The 18,356-nt window shown below is 43.9% G+C and overlaps 1 protein-coding gene across 2 annotated transcripts in view; it reads right to left on the bottom strand.

The window, feature by feature from the left end:
- The window catches only part of BLVRA (biliverdin reductase A), a 55,550-nt gene that overhangs the window by 14,303 nt on the left and 22,891 nt on the right, over positions 1-18,356 (bottom strand). For both annotated transcript variants that reach the window (XM_029233003.1, XM_029233002.1), the window contains 3 exons: positions 9,016-9,137; positions 5,905-6,024; positions 4,273-4,370 (listed from right to left, as the gene is read on the bottom strand). In XM_029233003.1, coding sequence (XP_029088836.1) covers positions 4,273-4,370; positions 5,905-6,024; positions 9,016-9,137 — 340 coding nt within the window. The remainder of the gene's footprint in view (positions 1-4,272; positions 4,371-5,904; positions 6,025-9,015; positions 9,138-18,356) is intronic.

The following is an 18,356-nucleotide window of genomic DNA, read 5'->3' on the forward strand; positions in this document are numbered from 1 at the left end:
GGGGATCGAACCTGCAGCCCCCGCAGTGGAAGTGTGGAGTCTTAACCACTGGACTGCCAGGGAGGTCCCTTTTTCACTTTTCTTCATTTTTTTTTTGCTCCTTTGACTCAAATTTCAAATGACCCATCTTCAAGTTTGCCAGTTCTTTCTTCTGCTTGATCAAATTTGCTGTTGAACCCTTCTTGTGAATTTTTCAACTCAGTTATTTTATTCTTCAGCTCAAGAATTTGTTTGGTTCTTTTGTATAGTTTACATTTTCTTTGTTGATATATTTTCATTTTGTTCATGCACTGCTTTCCTGATTTGATTTACTTGTCTATGTTTTGTGTTAGCTGACTGAAAATCTTTTAGACAGTTATTTTGGTAATTCTTGGATCTACATTTCGTTAAGGTTGGTTTCTGCAGATTTACTTCATTCCTCTGAGTGGGCTATATGGCCCTGTTTCTTTGTATTCCTTGTGATCATTTACAGGCAAACCTCGTCCTATTACACTTCGCTTTATTGCACTGTGCGGATATTGCATTTTTTTTACTAATTGAAGGTTTGTGACAACCCTGCCTTGTCAGAGGATGGTTAGCATTTTTTAATACTAAAGTATTTTAACATTAAGGTATGTACATTGTTTTTTAACATAATGATATTGCACACTTAATAGACTATAGTACAGTGTAAACATAACTTTTATATGCACTGGAAAACCAAAAAATTCATTTGACTCACTTTGTAATATTCAATTTATTGCTGTGGTCTGGAACTGAACCCGCAATATCTCCAAGATATGCCTGTATTGAGATTTGAATATTTGAAAAAACAGCCACCTCCCCCAGTCTTTATAGACTTGCTTTGTACGGGAGAAGACCTTCACCAGTCAGCCAGGCCAGAAATTCTGGAGGCCACTCAAACCTTTTCTGGAGATGTATCTTCTTTGGGCTTGCACATGTAATTTCCAAGTTAAAGAGGTTTGCCCCTGTTCTCAAGAACCTGTAATCTCTTGCTCCCTGTGGCGCCTGTTCAGAGTACTGCAGTCTCCCTGGTGCTATAACAAACTACAGTGCTTGCTTCGTTCTTAGCTGCCCTGACCCTGGCATCCAATGTCTACTCCTGTTTCCTTCAGCATTCCCAGTCAGGAGAGACAGAAATCAGCCCCTGAAAAGCCAGAACATTGGACACATGTTCCACTCTTTCCTTTCCCCCTGCCTTAGATTCTTCTAATCTAAGAATTAGAAGGGGAAGGGCTATGGTGAGCAAATGCAATGAATTTTCTTACCCACTTCAATGCAGCTCTTCTTGGCTCTGTGCTTGCCTGGGGGTACCGCAACCACTTAACTGATTTCTGGAGTACTTGCTAAGGTATTTTGGTCTATATATTGTTGTTAAGTTGGTGTCTCTGTGGGGAATGAGGTTCTGAGGCTTCTTATTCCACCACCTTGCTGACATCGCTCCCAAATTATCCATAACTCTTGCCGTCCAAAATGATATAACATTAGGTATGCTGAATTGAATAAGATTATTCCTTCCTGTGCTACAATGTAATTGCTATAATTACTGTTTCAGTTCCCTTTCAGCAGATTAAGTTAATACTGCTAGCTGTGACCATTTGACACTGTGGGCTCCTCAAGGGCAAGGGTCATCTTCTTGTTATCCCCTATTATCAAGGACGGTATCTCATACGTAGTGATAAGTATCATGTAAACGCTGCTTAATGGATGTTCTAGTATGAGTTATGAATACTTGTCTAGAGAACAAAGGTCACTCTTGGTGTTCAGGGCTGTTCTCTTTTTTCAAAGCCATTCATGATCTGTAAGCAAGCCATCCAGATTCTGCTTGCTTAAGGAGCTAATACCAGGATCCAATATAACAATATTTTCTCATTTTTAAAAAAGTCCATATTTGATTCAGTTTTCTATAGTTTTAACCTAATGTGCTCTTTGTGTTTCATTTACATTTCGTCATCATGTCTTCTGAGGCCCTTCTTAGGTTAGAAAGTTTCTCAAAATTTCCTTGTTTTTTAATGACCTTGATAGTTCTGAAGAGTATTGTTTAGGTATTTTGTAGAATAACCCTCAGCTGGGATTTTTCTGATGTTTTTCTCATGGGTAGACTGGGGTTGTGTGTTTTGCACAGGAAAACTACAGAAGTAATGGGCCATTCTCATCACATTATATTAAGCGTACATAAGACGTTAATAAACAGAAACCTCCATTAAATAGTGCTGGGAGACCAGAACAGGGAGCTCCCATACCCTGCGATGATAGTAGAGCCCAACAGGAAAACGACGACTCCTCTTCTGTCCTGGCAAGGACTCAGCCAATGAAAAGCCATGGACTCTTGGCTTACTATTCCCCCCACAAACTTCCTTTCCCCTATAAAAGTGTTCCCCTGCCCTTGCTGTGCAGGGATTTGTACGTGGCTCGCCACGGTTGCAGACCTTGAATTGTAATTCTCTGCTGATTCTGAATAAACTCATCTTTGCTGGAGAAATAACTGGCAGTCTACTTGTTTTCAGTCAACAAGTACATCCTATTAACATGACTTATCACTGTTCACACTGACCTCAATCATCTGGCTGAGGCGTAGTGTTTGGTTTCTCTAGTGTAGAGTTAACTCTTTTTCCCCTTCTTTCCATCTTGTGCTCTTTGGAAGGAAGTCACTATGCACAGGACATTATCTTCCTGAAGCCACTTAGTTTGTTTTCTTGTAAAGTGTTCCACATTCTAGTTCACTTACTCTTTTTTGGTGTCATTTAATTTGTTCCTTCATCCCTGTATTTCTTGTGAAGTGAGAAGTCTGGTTAAAATCTCAGTTACAGGATTTGTGCTGCGCACATCCCACCAGACGGCTTGTGATGTCACACTTACCCATATGAGCAATCACTTGGTTAGGATGCTAACAGTGGAACTCTTCATTGTAAAAGGACATTTTTTTCCTTTGCAGTTAGCAAGAAATCTCTGGCATCTTGCACTCTGTCCAGGGACGTTTGTGCCATGAGAAACACCATACAAAGGTGATGGCCCCAGAGCTCCCCAACCTTTTGCTCACTTCAGTAGTCATTCATCCATCTTTTCATTCGACGAACACCTACTGAAGGCCTATCTGGGCGGTGTTTAGCTTTAGCTGCTGGGGCTACAGAGAGGAAAGATGGGCTCTGTCCTCCAGCAGCACGGCCTAGTACTAGAGAAAGGCAATCAAGAGTTTCAGTAGTGTGACCCGTCTACGCTGGTGATAAGGACAAGGTGCTTTCTTTGGTGATTTTCATTATAATTGTTCACCATACTTTGTTCATATTTTAAAGATTTAAAACAGCAAGTGTTGAAACAGAGAGAGTTTTTGACTTAAACTTCATTTAGCTAGCTCCATTAATCCCTAAAACATTCTAGTTAGTTCTAATTGCCTCCGTAGAGGGACTTGTCCAGTTACCATAAAAACAGAAAAATCTCTGGAGGGCGGCATGGCTCAGAGGAATGAATGTGGACTTCAGAGCCCAGAGAGATTGAAACCAAACCTCCATCTCCCATTTAGTGGTCATATTACTAGCTTTGTGACCTGGCACAAAAAATTTTTTTGCAAGTATAGTAGATGTACAATATTACATAAGTCACAGGTATACAATATAGAGATTTGTAATTTTTAAAGGCTGTGCCCCATTTCTGGCACAATTTCTTAACTTCTCTGAGCCATGGATTCCTATACATAAGCTAGGGAAAATACCTACCTCCAAGGATTTCTAAGAGAATTAAGCAAAATAACATATGAAGTGTTTAGCAGAGTTTTCAAGTTCCTGGCATATAATAAATATGCCAGTGTTCCTCTTGAGAAACAATGAAAACTAAAACTATGCACATAAGACAATCAATTACCCTGATCTGTGCATTTTTCCATTAGCAATACAACTATCACATGAATGAAACCAAAATGAAATATAATTATATATATTATTATATAAAATAATATATAAATATTAATAATATATAATCTGTAACACTAGCATAGGTGGAAGCTAATTCATACTTTTCATTAGAGTAAAAGAAGCTAAGTCTTGAACAAACGTTTGCAAATCCCCACCCATCCCTCTGCCCTGTGGGCCCGCCACACATGCCCCCTTTATGTGCCTACAGTATGGGGTGTGGGGTGGTGGTGTGGGAGCCCATGGGACCAGTAACATATCTGACATGGGGTTAAGTTTTAAAGGCATAAAGATGGTACCACAGAAATCTTAGAGGCAGGAATCCTTAGGAAGAGGGTCTGTGCTCTATGCACAGAACATACGTCACCTTTCTGCTCAGCCAGTGCCCACAGTTCCTTAGCTGCTGCCCAAGACAGTGTCATGGGATATTCCACAAGGACGTGCTTGCCAGCGTTTAGGAACTGTCTTTGGGAAAAAGGGATAAATACAGAGAAAATGCACTTCAATTAAACTTCACTTAAGTGCCCTGCATGACAGAGAACAGAATGTTATAAATGCACAAACGTCTCCATGTAAATGTGTCATGACACGGGTGAGAGTCAGGGCCAGAGGGGGAGGCGGATGAACTGCATCTCACGTGATTTTCTACTAAGTGGTAAGAGAAAGGCTTTCTAGTCATGTGTTCATCTGAACACTCACCCATTCGTCTACTCACGTATTCAACCAGCTACTATGTACCAGTTACTCTGGAGGAGAAATACAGCCATGTTAGCAGGGAAATTGCCTATTACCACGTGACAGCTACAAATTAAAAACCCACGGCAGCCAGCTGTGCCTGAGGCAATCGGAAAAGATTTCACTAAGGCTCTGAACTGGGTCTTGAAGTATCAACAGGCATTTTCCAGGTGCCAGGGGATGAGGATGTTTCACTCTGAGCAGCATATGCAGGGGATTGGGTGTTTATGGGGCGTTGTCCGCTGGGACGTGGTGTGAATTTCAGCGTTTCAGCATGGCAGGGGAGTGGGCTACAGGGAGTGGAGGGAAAACTAGGTCCTACGAGTGGCTGGGAGCCTGATGTAAAGGATGCAGAGAGCTGTGCTCAGAAGTCTGGCTTTCATTCTCTAGATATGCTCGGAAACAAACATTGATAAGCATGGGAATTACATGATCACTTTGTTAAGGACATACCCTCTAGTGCCACAGAAGTTTAAGGGGAACCACAGAAAGGTGTTTCTGTCCACACTCAGAGTGGGCCTGAGAAACAGGGGGCAGCTGACTCTGGGGAATGGCATGGTGGAAGCAGCTGTAGTCTGATGTAAGGACCCAGAAGGGAAGCTGAGATTCTGGGGGCGGCTGGCCCTGCCTTGTCAACTGCCAGGTCCTGAGTGTGGCTTCTCCTTCCAGGCTCAGTCCTACCAAATGCTTGGGGGGCTCTAGGCTCTGCATTCAAAGGTGGGGCGGGGGAACACTTCACACCTCCTGCTCTACGAATAATGCGATCTCCCCACTCTGATGCCACCACTATCTCCTTACTCATCTCGTGGCCAAAACTCTTCCTATTAAAGCAGCTCCTAGAGACCTTCTCAGAGATTTCGTGTTGTTGAAAGGGCAAAGGACAAAATGTTGGAAACTGAAAGGACTATGGCAATTCTCCAAGGCACAGAAAAGATGGTGGCTAAGTTAAACCACCAGAAAAAGGCAGGCACTGTTCAAACCACACTCAGTAAGTTTTTTACGAAGAAATAAGATACTTTAATTGTTAACGTTTCTAATGTCTTAAGTTACGGCGTACTAAATAAATATTAGCTCTACAATATTTTTCATGTCCTTATACATTTATAACCCAGAGTGAGAGTTCAAATTCTGACAATTTTTAAAGGTCATGGATCCGCTGTAGTTCTTCCCATCAGTAATTAAGGCCCCTTTGCTAGACGTCAGCCTGCCCCAGGCGTTTTTATCGTCCCGCACTACTGTGCAACGCAAGGACTTGAACACCCACCTGATGTAGTCCTCGTGGCTGGAGCTCTCACTGCAGATATAAGCAACCTCAACCTCTTGACTGGAAAGAGCATCTTCCAAAGGAATCTGCGGCACCCCATCAGTGCTCCCCAGCTCTCGTCTATTTGAGAGGAACAGACAGGTGGAGCTCAGAGTAGGCGGAACGTCGGCTGAGAACACGTGAGCGCCATCCTTCTCCCCATCTCCCAACAACGTCCTGGTGATCGACTTCTGGAAATGAAGCCATGAACTTCCTGCCTCCCACTTCCAGGGCCTTTCTCAGCATGCAGCGAGAAACACGGCCTCTGGGGTGAAGTCGGGGACCTGGCATCGAGTGCCGACACCACCGCTAACAGCCCACATGACATGGGAGTCTTTGCATTACTTCATCTCTACGATAAAAAGAACTGATCTCGGGCTTCCCTGGTGGCGCAGTGGTTGAGGGTCCGCCTGCCGACGCAGGGGACGCGGGCTCGTGCCCCGGTCCGGGAAGATCCCACATGCCGCGGAGCGGCTGGGCCCGTGAGCCATGGCCGCTGAGCCTGCGCGTCCGGAGCCTGTGCTCCGCAACGGGAGAGGCCACGACAGTGAGAGGCCCGCGTACCGCAAAAAAAAAAAAAAAAAAGAACTGATCTCCCATAATCTCATTAGACACGATCTCCAGGGTCACTGCCAACTTCAAACACTCGGCCAAACACCAGGACTGCCTAACCTAATCCAAATCCAAGACGCTTAACACCTTTAAAGGGGCAAACGGCTGTGTGATTTCAAGCTCCTTCATGGCCTGTGATGGTCAAGTGGAAGGTGGGCATCACTGCCTCATTTACAGCCGAGCTGACAAAGGCCCGAGAGGCAGGGGCTCCACGGCTAACCAGCAGCAGAGGCAGGACAGGAGCTGAGCGTCCCGGCTCCTACACATTCAGAAGGACCCCCGCCTCAGGAGAGCTGGGAGCCCTGGCTGTCCGCACGCTGCCCCAGAGCAGAGGCTGGAGAGCAGCAGTCCTCCAATGGCGGCTGCCACAGAGGAGATGGGGCAGCCGGCGGGAGGCTCGGGCCAGCTCACAGCTCCACCCGAGCGGCAGCCAGAGCGCCTCTGGGGAAGCGTGGCTGCGGAAGGACATGGCGGCGGGCTTCTTCCTGTGGGGACCACCGACCTACATGGCTCAGTGTGACCAGTGCTCCCCGCTTGTCTCCTGTGTGCCTTCCCCGTAGGGAGTATGTGGGGAGCGGACTTCCAGTGAGCTCAGTCAGCTAGAGGGAGGAAGACACATACACACCTATAACAACGACACGAGAGTAACAGGGGGAATGCCGAGCCGGGGGCACAGGTGAAAGAGTCAAGGAAGGCAAGGAACCCCAAGTTTCAGGGTTTCAGGAGAGGCTTCCCGGGGAGGTGACAGGACTTAGGTAGGTCGTGAGGAACAGGGCCCGTGAGAAGGGGACAGTGTAGTAACAGCAGGGTTGTGGTAAAGCAGGGATGGAGGGGAGCTGGCCGTCCTCCCGAGGGACCTGGGTAGGTTGGGCATTCCCGCTGCAGCAGTCGCGGCGCCAGCTGCCGAGGGCGGGGCTGCAGGGGGAGCAGAGGCCCCATTTCAGCCTGGAGCCCGTGTCGTGCAGGATCCCAGCCGCGGGCACGGGAGCAGCAGGAGAACGGTGCCGGCTAATCGTAATGTCAAGCCTCCCATTTGTGCTGCTCCCTTAGAATCTTTCCTTAAAAATTAATTAATTAATTAATTAATTAATTTTTGGATGCGTTGGGTCTTTGTTGCTGCCCGTGGGCTTCCTCTAGTTGCGGCGAGCAGGGGCTACTCTTTGTTGTGGTGCGCGGGCTTCTCACTGCGGTGGCTTCCTTTTGCTGCAGAGCACAGGCTCTAGGTGTGCGGGCTCAGTAGTTGTGGCGCACGGCCTTAGTTGCTCCGTGGCATGTGGGATCTTCCCAGACCAGGCCTCGAACCCGTGTCCCCTGCACTGGCAGGCGGATTCTTAATCACTGTGCCACCAGGGAAGCCCTCCCTTAGAATCTTACTGGGAGGGGAAGACTGACCAAGGGCAGATTCCCAGCACTTCTGGGTCACCTTAGTGCCGCCACTTTAAATCCTTAAGGAAGGGCCAGGTTTCGAGAGAGGCAAATTGGAAGAAAGCAGGTCCCATAAATTAAAATTTGAAAGAACTTCTACGTGGACCGTCAGGATAGTTACTTACGCTCTGTTTAAATATTGACCTTTAGTTTATTTCTCTAAAGCACTAGGAAGCAGACACGTGCCTGACTTGTCCTCTGCGGCATCACCTGCCGACACAGGGCCTACCTCTCGTTCCCAATGACTTGATAAATGATGTTACAGGGCGTTAGTTTGGTGAATGGTGTGTATGTGAGGAAGTGGTCGGGGTAGAGGAAGGAGCTGAGGGTGGGGCAGGGAAGAAGAAACGCGCTGAAAAGTTTGGTTTTGAGTTACAGGAGATAAGTGATACTCCTTAAAAGCGGGGCTCAGAATTATCAGAGGGGAAAAGAACACATGGTGTTTAAAAGATGGGCTTTGGAGTCAGATAGACCTGAGCTGACATCTAGTTCTTAGATTTTTCCAGCTGTGTGACCTCAGGCAAATTACTTAACCTCTCTGTGGCTCAGCTTCTTTATCTGTCAAGTGGGTTGACATCTACATCATATAGTTGGTCAGGCTTGGAAAGCCCAGGGCCCTGCATGGATGGCTGTCATGGTAACTGATGTGACAGTCACATGGTACCTGATGTATCACACCTAAAGCCTTCATTCAGGACAACCCACAAGTGTTCACTGTGCCCCTTCAGTAACCGTCAGGCCCTGTGTTCATCTTCCCTACGTCTGACGGCAGTCCCCTCTACGGAGGAGCTGAGGGTGGTCACGCTCATTATTCGGGTACACTGGGCTGACTCACTGTACATCCCAGCTGCAGGTCTAGTTACTCTTCAGTTCCCAGACCTGTCCCAACTTGTGGGGCTGATCCTGCATGGTTCCCTGGAATGACCCTGGAGCTGGCTCGCTCTCTCCTGGGTCTGGAGGAGCTGCGTGGCCCAAGGCCTAACCCATCTCACCGGGCTTCCCGTGAATTACAAGGCACAAAGCAAAGAAAGCCACCTGGACACGAAGCCAATCAGGTTCAGGTACGCCGAGGAAGCGTGTGGATTCCGCAAGTCCCGGATCCGCACGGAGCCAGCTCTGCCGATGCCAACCACCACCACGCCAAACTTCCTCTCGGGCTGAAACACAAGGGATCAAGGTGGGGTTTAAAAACGGTCCAGGCGTCTAGCAAAGCGCAGCAAAACAAAGACATGTGGGCAGGACCAGTCAGGGTCCAGACAAGCAAGGAGCCAACCCAGAGCACACAGGAAGCCGCAGCAGGTAAGGGGGGGATGAGACGCTCCCTGAAACACGGGCTCGGAGAGGAGTCAGCTCCCCCCAGAACATTTCTGTGGGTGCTCTGACCTGTGTCGTCCACGGAAAAGGCTCTCCACTTCTACTGCCACCTCCCCCAGGATGAGAGATCTTCCTCTTTAAGCCATACCCAGTCCTAGTCTGGCACCTCTGTCCTCCCCGAATCCCTCCTCCAGTGGACGTGCGAATCTGATACAGTGGGGAGTCATTCAGAGGCCACAGCTGCTCAGTGAGATGTGGGCAGACAGGGCCCATGGGTACCAGCCACAGTCACCTTACTCAGACTCCTCACTGTGGCTTTCTGGGTTCCAACCAGTGTCACCCCACCCTACTGTGGCAGCTTACTCATTATTCAGGTACACTGCTGGAGGCTGGATGCGTATAGTATTACAATGAAAAATCAAGTCGACTTTTTCAAGTTATACAGCAACTCACTATAATCCAAACTGATAAAAATTATCTCTACACATCCCTCAAACCCAGTTCTTCTTGGATGTCTCCAAGCATAGAAACTCCAATGTCTCCCTAGCCGCTAGCATCTAGCCCCTTTCTTTCACCTTTGTCATCTGGGTGTCACCATTTCCCACCGAGTCCACCCCTCTTCCTGCGTCCACTGCTCTAGTCTTGGCCCAGGACTTGTTTGCCTCCTGCCTGACGACATGACAAATCACCACCTGGTCTCACCCTTCCCATGTGTGGTCCCCAGGCCTGCCAGAGGAGATGCTTCAGACGAAAACTAAGTCCCCCCCACCCCGATTAAAGCCCTTCATTTTCCCAGCTGTTACAGACTGAATGATTATGTCCCCCCCCAGAAGTGGGAACCCTGTCTCCCAATATAATGGTAGTAGGAGATAGGGCTTTGGGGAGGTAATTAGGATGAGATGAAGTCATGAGGGTGGAGCCTGCATGAATGGGGTTGGTGCCCTTCTAAGAGTCACGAGAGAGCATGCCTCCTCTCCCTGCTCTCCGCTCACGTGAGGACAGGCTGAGGAGTCCGTAGTCTGCAGCCCAGAAGGGTACCCCTCCCGCCAGATCTCAACCTGATCTCAGGCTTCCAGACCCCGAACTGCGAGAGAGAAATTTCTGTGGTACTTTATTACAGCAGCCCAAACTGTAAGACAGTTTGTAGGACACCAATTAAGGGGGAAAAAGAAAAATCCAAGTCCACATTCTTTACCAAACACATAAGGCCTTTCACAACTCAGCTCCAGTCTGCTTCTCCAGCAACGCCTTCTGGTCAACTCCCCCACTGTGTAACTTTAGGCTTCTGACCTTCCAAACAACTTCAAAGTACGCAGAACACACACGACTGTTTGCTCCCTCTAAGTCTTTGCAAATCCTGTTCCCCTTGCCTGGACCGAGCTTCTCCCCACTGTCCACAGGGTGGATGTCTACACCTTCAAAGCTTTTAAGACTTGGGCATCTTACACTCTGTGAAGCTTTTCCTGATACTATCAGATTTTTTTTTTTTTGCATATAATAAACCCCACCAATTTTAGTGTACAGTTCTATGAGTTTTGACCAACATAAACTCATATACCTACCACAGTCAAGATACAGAACAAATGAACTTATTTACAAAACAGAAGTAGGGTCACAGATGTAGAAAAAAGATTTATGGTTACCAGGGGATAAGGGTGGGGAGGGATAAACTGGGAGACTGGGATTGACATATACACACTACTATATATAAAATAGATAACTAATAAGAACCTGCTGTGTAGCACAGGGAACTCTACTCAATACTCTATAATGGCCTATATGGGAAAAGAATCTAAATTAAAAAAGAGTGGATACCTGCATATGTATAACTGATTCACTTTGCTGTACACGTGAAACTAAAACAACAATGTAAATCAATTATACTCCAATTTAAAAAAAACAAAGGATACAGAACAGTTCTATCACCCCCTCCAAAATTACCTGTGCCCCTTTGTAGTCAACCCCTACCCAACCCCAGGCAACCACTGATTTGTTTACCATCCCAAGAGTTTTGCCTTTTCTAGAATGTCATATAAATAAAATCATACGATATGTAGTCTGAGTCTATCTGCTGCCTAGCACAATGCATTTTTCACCTATGTTGTTGCTTGTATCAATCATTTCTTTTTATTACTAAGTACTAGTCATAATAGCTTGTTTATCCATTTCGCAGTTGAAGGACATTTCTGATGCTTCCAGTTCAAATGAATTCATAATTCAATTATGAATAAAGCCGCTATAGATAGTCATGTCCTACTTTTTGTGTCAAACTTGGGTAAATAACTGGGTATGAGTTTGCTGTGTCATATGGCAAGTGTAGGCTTAACTTTATGAGAAACTGCCAAACTGAGCTTTTCCAAAGTGTACCTTTACACCTATGCTGTTTTGCATTCTCGCCACTGATGTCTGAGAGGTCCAGCTGTTCTGCATTCTCACCAGCACCTGGTATTATCGGGTTTTCTCCTTTTTGTTTTAGCCATTATAACAGGTGTGTTGTGGTCGCTCACTGAGGTTTCTATTTGCATTTCCCTAACGACTAGTGATGTTGAGCACTGTTTCGTGTGCTTATCTGCCGTCTATAGATCTTTGCTGGTAAAGTGTCTGTTCAAATCTTTTGCCACTTTTTATTGGGTTGTTTATTTTCTTATTATTGAGTTTTTAGAGTTCTTTATATATTTTTGATACAATTCATTTGTCAGATACATAATTTGCAAACAACTTTTCCTAGTCTGTAGTTTGTCTTTTCATTTTCTTAAGGGTGACTTTTTAGGAGCTAAAGTTCTTAATTTTGATGAAGTCAACTTATCAAAAAAATTTTTTCATGGATCATTCTTCTGGCTACTCCAATGTCACAAACATTTTCTTCTACGTTTTCTTTTAGACATTTTATAGTTTAAGATTCACAGTTTTAGCTTATTTTAGTTACTTTTTTCTTTCTTTTTTGGCCGCGTTGGGTTCTTGTTGCTGAACACGGGCTTTCTCTAGTTGCGGTGAGCGGGGGCTACTCTTCATTGCAGTGCACGGGCTTATCACTGTGGTGGCTTCTCTTGTTGCAGAGCATGGGCTCTAGGCACGCGGGCTTCAGCAGTTGTAGCACGTGGGCTCAGCAGTCGTGGCATGCAGGCCTTAGAGTGTGCGGGCTTCAGTAGTTGTGGCGCAAGGGCTCAGTAGTTGCAGTATGTGGGCTCTGGGGCACGCAGGCTTTGGTAGCTGTGGCTCGTGGGCTCTAGAGTGCAGGCTAACACGGGCTTTGTTGCTCTGCAGCACGTGGGATCTTCCTAGACCAGAGGTCGAACCCATGTCCCCTGCATTGGCGGGCAGATTCTTAACCACTGCGCCACCAAGGAAGTCCTTAGTTACTTTTATAGTTTATGTTTTGAATTAATTTTTCCACATGGAGTAAGGTATGAATCAGTTTCTTTAAAAAATTTTTTTAGAGCAGAGAGGCAGCTTCTAGTGTATGTATTCATTCCACAGGTTGTATCAACTATCTACAACTAGGCAGGGCTATGGCAGCCCTGTATTTAAAGGTACCAGGACTTTAAACCCAGCTCATGTGCCTTCCTCTCTGGAAGCCATCAAGCTTCATTTTTTTTTTTTTCGCATATGATATCCAACTGTTCCAATATGATTTATTGAGAAAGACCATCCTTTTTCTATTGAAATGCCTTTGTACCTTTGTACAAAAGGAAACTGTCTTGATCACTATAGTTTTATGGTAAGTATGGAGTCCATTACTGTGAATCCACCAACTTTTTCTTTTCCAAAATTATAGTTCTCCTGCCTTTACATATAAATTTTAGACTCAGTTTGTCAATTATTAAATAAATAAAATAAAATGAAATAGAATAAAAATTCCTGCCAGGATTCTGAATGGTATTATGTTGAATATATGGATCAGTTTGAGAAAAAACCCAACATTTTCACAATAATGAATCTTCTAACCCATGAATGTGGTACGTATCCCCATTTATTTAGGTCTTTGATTTCTTTCATTTTGTCATTTTCAGTATATGGATTTAGCACATATTTTGTGAGATTTATACTTGTTTTTTTTAATGATTTTTAGTGCTATTATAAATAGTATTTTTTTAACCTTCCATTTCCAGTTGTTCATTGTGAGTATACAGACATACAGTTGATTTCTGTGTACTGACTTGGCATCTTGTAACCTTGCTGACCTCACTTATTACTTCTAGCGGTTTTTTTTGTAGATTCCATTAGATTTCCGCATAGACCACAGAGTCAGATGTGAACAGAGATGGTTTTACTTCTTCCTTTCCAATCTGTATGTGTTTTATTCATTTTTCTTGCCTGATTGCACTGGGTGGGACTCCAGTATGATTTTGAATAGGAGTAGCAAGAGCAGACATTCTTTTTTTTTTATATATTTTTTTAATAAATTTACTTATCTACCTGTTTTTATTTCTGGCTGTGTTGGGTCTCCGTTGCTGTGTGCGGGCCTCTTATTGTCGTGGCTTCTCTTGTTGCAGAGCACGGGCTCCAGGCGTGCGGGCCCCAGCAGCCGTGGCTGGCGGGCTCAGCAGTTGTGGCCCGCAGGCTCCAGAGCGCAGGCTCAGTTGCTCTGTGGCATGTGGGATCCTCCCAGGCCAGGGATCGAACCCGTGTCCCCTGCATTGGCAGGCAGACTCTCAACCACTGCGCCACCAGGGAAGCCCCAAGAGCAGACATTCTTGCTCACGTTTTAATCTTAGAGGACAGCATTTGGTCTTTTCACCAAGAAGAATTGTCTTAGCTGTAGAATTTTTTGTAGATACCCTTTATCAGGATGTGGATATTTCCTTTTATTCATATTTTGCTTACATTTTAAAAACGATAAATGGTCTAATTTTGTCAAGTGCCTTTTCTATGTCTATTGAGATGATTGTGTGATTTTTTTCTTAAAGTCTGTTGATATAGTGACACCTTTCATTCCCAGGATAAACCTCACTTGATCATAATGTATTATCCTTTCTATATGTTGTTGATTCTATTTGCTAAAATCTTATTAAAAATGGTTGCATCTGTGTTCATGAGAGTTACAGGTCTGTAATTCTCTTTTCTTGTAATGCCAAATTATTTCTAGTATTTCTGATTCTATAAAAGTATTCCCTTTTTACTGCCTGTATAAAACATTTTATATTACTGTTAATTCTACTAAAGAACTGCTTTTTCTTTACAGTATGAATTCCAACTGATGGAATACATGCCCTTAAAATAGGTTTCCTTTATCCAATAAAATTAAGATTAGTGATAAGTTTTTTGGCTTTAGGGCTGGGCCACTTGCTACTAGCACATTTTAGGTAAATAACATTCTTTACTAAACACTGTGAGATCATTCATTTGAAACTTTCAGAATAATTCATAGAAAATAGATAATATATTAAATTACATACTGAATGGTCAATCTACAACTATAGAAATTTATATATGAAGCAGCAAATTTCTTATTTAAAGAAATAAGACCCACAAATACGTCTGTCTTGGGATAATATACATAATTGAAATGAATAAAATCTGGAAGACCAATATTGTAACACTATGTTCTGTTAGTCTTTTTTTTTTTAAATCATACAATTAGTAATCCACTTGTGCGTACAATATTCATACGTATGAGCTTAAAGGAAAAAAAATCTCACGATAATAAAACGGTTTTATACTCATATATACTTTTAAATTACACTACTGTTTAAACATTTTCCTAAAGTCAAACCCTCCTTTCCAGCTGGCATGGTTTTTCAAGCCTAACTCTTGACAGGGGGCAGCCCTCTGGCATTAGTGAAGTAAAGAAGGTGGTGATAAGATCAAGCTGAAACCATTAATCCAGGTCTTTGAATTGCACTGGCTTCTTCACCTGCACCTTCCCCACTCCCACCCTCATCGCCAAGCCCATCATCCATAAAATGACCCACTTCTTCAAGTTTTAGATTGTTTACTTGTTTCCCATCATCCTTAACTTGGCACTATTTTAGGGAGCCTGCGGCTGACCTCCTCATGCCTAACAGGAAATCATCCAGCTTTCTGTACATAAAGCAGCGGCATGGCTCCCATTACCGTATAAATTGACTAAAGGAAGAAAAGAAATACACAATGCTAAAGAGAACTGCAGCTTGTGAGGACCTGTACATCCAATTCAGCCAGCCTCAAACTGACATCTTTGTTTAGCATTCTCATTCAGGGGTTAGCTTTCTTGGACCACTGAGTTTGGAGCCGGTGGTGATTATTCTCCAGGAACATGTGCCAATGTAGAGGCTATGAAGCAGTAGTTTGGGCTGGGTTGGCGTTCAATGTGGCCTGAGCTGAAACGGCAGCTTGACATTGTACAAAATATCACATATTACTAATGAGCATACACATGTTTGCCACCATAGTACCCGCAATGGACTAAAAGCAAGATACACTGGCAGTCTTGCTGGAACAGCTTGCTTGAGAAACCAGTTGTCTACGTTTCTTTGTATTACGTGTGGAAACAGGTAACTATATGGGAATCCATCTGTGCTTGTGGAAGCGTGTGTTGTCTCAGTCTTTCTGAGGAAGAACTGGCAGCTCTAGACACGATTTCTTGACTAGATGACGGAGGGGCTGATCTTGAATCATTTAGTCTAGAATTGCTGCTGGATGCTGGCGTTTCATGGCTTTCTCTATTGGCACTGGGTTTGGAGTACTGGGATGAGTTCACGAAACATACACAAATGATAAACCATATGACACTCATTTTGTTTTCTGATCATCTTTCGGTGGCAAATGATCAGGAAGGAGTCTGCCCAAGTAGAGCGCTCTGATCCTTTGCCAAATTTATTATCTCACAGTTGCTGAGGGTCTGGAATCTGAATGTGGCTTAACGGAGTCCTCTGCCCAGGGTCTTACTAGGTTGCAGTCAGGAGCTGGCAGGTTACGTTCCCATCCAGAGCCCAGGGTTCTCTTCCACGCTCATGTGGTTGTCAGCAGAATTCAGTTCCTTATGGTTGTGGGATGGAGAGCTCTTAGAAGCCACCTGAAGTTCCTGACAAATGCCTCTCTGTATAAGCAGTTCACATCAGAGCAGGCTGCTGCTTCAATCCAGAATTCCTCTCTGTGGAAAGGTTTTAACTACAGAGACTATTTATTTAATAGGTACAGTTGGAATATATATACATTTAGGTTGCCACTTCTTTTTCAAAGTGCTTAGGAAGTCTGAGTCTTTCAAGGAATATGCCCATTTCATCTAAATTACTCTTTCCTAGCCATAAAGGTATCCACAGTATTCTCTTATTATTCTTTAACTCTGTAGAATCTGCAGTAATGTCCTCTGTCTCATTTCTGATATTGGTAATTTGTGTCTTCTCTCTCTTTTTCCTGAGCAGCCTGGCTAGAGTTTTATCAATTCTAATGATCTCAAAAAACCCCCAAAAGACTCTCTTTAGGTTTCACCGATTTTCTTGATTGTTTTTTGTTTCCTTATTGTGTTGGTTTCTGCTCTTATCCTTATTACTTCAAATTTTCTGCTTGTTTTGGGTTTAATATGCTCTTTTTAAAAAAACTCTGAGGTTGGGAATTTAAGTTATTCATTCAAAAACTTTCTTCTTTTCAAAAACAGACATTTAGTGCTATAAATTTCCCTGTAAGTGATGGCGGCGCTTTAGCTGCACCCCACAAACTGGGAAGTGTCATGATTTCATTTTCATTCAGTTAACGATACTGTCTAATTTCCCTTGTGATGAACTCTTTGGTCAATGGATTATTCAGAACTATGTTACTTAGTTCCAGATGTTTAGGGATTTTCCAGAAATTTTTCTACTACGGGTGTCTCATTTAATTCCAGAGAAATATCAATCAGAGAACATCCTTTAAATGATTTGAACCCTTAACTTTTTAAAAACATGTTTTATGATCCAGCATATGGTCTGTCTTGGTAAATGTTTTGAGCACACTTAAAAAGAATGTGTATTCTACTGTTGTTGGCTGGACTGTCCCGTAGGTCTGTTAGATCAAGTTGGTAGATAATGTTATTCAAGTCTTCTATATAGTTACTGATTTTCTGTCTACTTGTTCTATCAATCATTGATAGGTACTAGAATCTCTGAATATAATTGTAGATTTGTGTATTTCTCTTTACAGTTCTATCACTTTCTGACTGATGTATTTCAAAGCTCCATTGTCAGGAATATAAATTTTTAGGGTGGTTATGGTGTCTTGATGAATTAACCACTTTATCATTCTGAAATGACCACTTTTATTCCTGGTAGTATTTTTTGCCCTGAAATTTATTTCGTCTGATATCATCAATCTACTCCCAGTTTCCGCTGATTTGTGTTAGTGTAGTACATTTTTTTTCCAACCCCTCACTTTTAACCAACGTGTGCTTTCATATCTGAAGTGAGTTTCCTGTAGGCAGCATACTGTCAGGTCTCGCTTTTTATTCAGTCTAACAATCTCTGCCTTTCAGTGAAGTGTTTAAACAATTTACCCTATGATTACGGATATGGTTGGGTTCCAATCTACTGTCTTGTTGTCTTCTATCTGTCCAATCTGTGCTTCTTTCCCTCTTCTTCTGACTTTTCAGATGAATAAAGTATTGCCAATGATTCCATTTAATCTCACGCGGTGGCTAGTAGCTGTAACGATTTTAGCGGTTTATTAAGGCCTTTATATGGTACATATTTTACTTATAGCACAGCCTGCCTTAAGGTAACATCGTACCATTTCACACGTGAGAACCTTCCAACAGGTTACTTCCACCTCCTCTCTCCCAGACTTTGTACTACTGTTGTTCCACAACTTACTCATAACCCCCTCAAGGTACCAGTCAGGTTACTCATAAACCCCTCAAGGTACCAGTCAGGATTCAGTCTGGAAAAGAGAAACCATTCAATGTGTTCTAAGCACAGAGTTTTAACACGGGGAATTAGAGGCTTATATCAGCGGTCTCCAACCTTTTTGGCACCAGGGACTGGTTTCATGGAAGACAATTTTTCCATGGACAGCGGGTGGGAGTGGTTCAGGCAGTAATGCAAGTGATGGGGGAGCTATGGGGAGCGATGGGGAGTGATGGGGGAGCGATGGGGAGTGATGGGGGAGCAATG

The sequence above is a fragment of the Monodon monoceros genome, unplaced genomic scaffold (assembly GCF_005190385.1).
Source record: "Monodon monoceros isolate NGI ecotype Baffin Bay Population unplaced genomic scaffold, NGI_Narwhal_1 Super_Scaffold_2, whole genome shotgun sequence".
Taxonomy (NCBI): Eukaryota; Metazoa; Chordata; class Mammalia; order Artiodactyla; family Monodontidae; genus Monodon; species Monodon monoceros.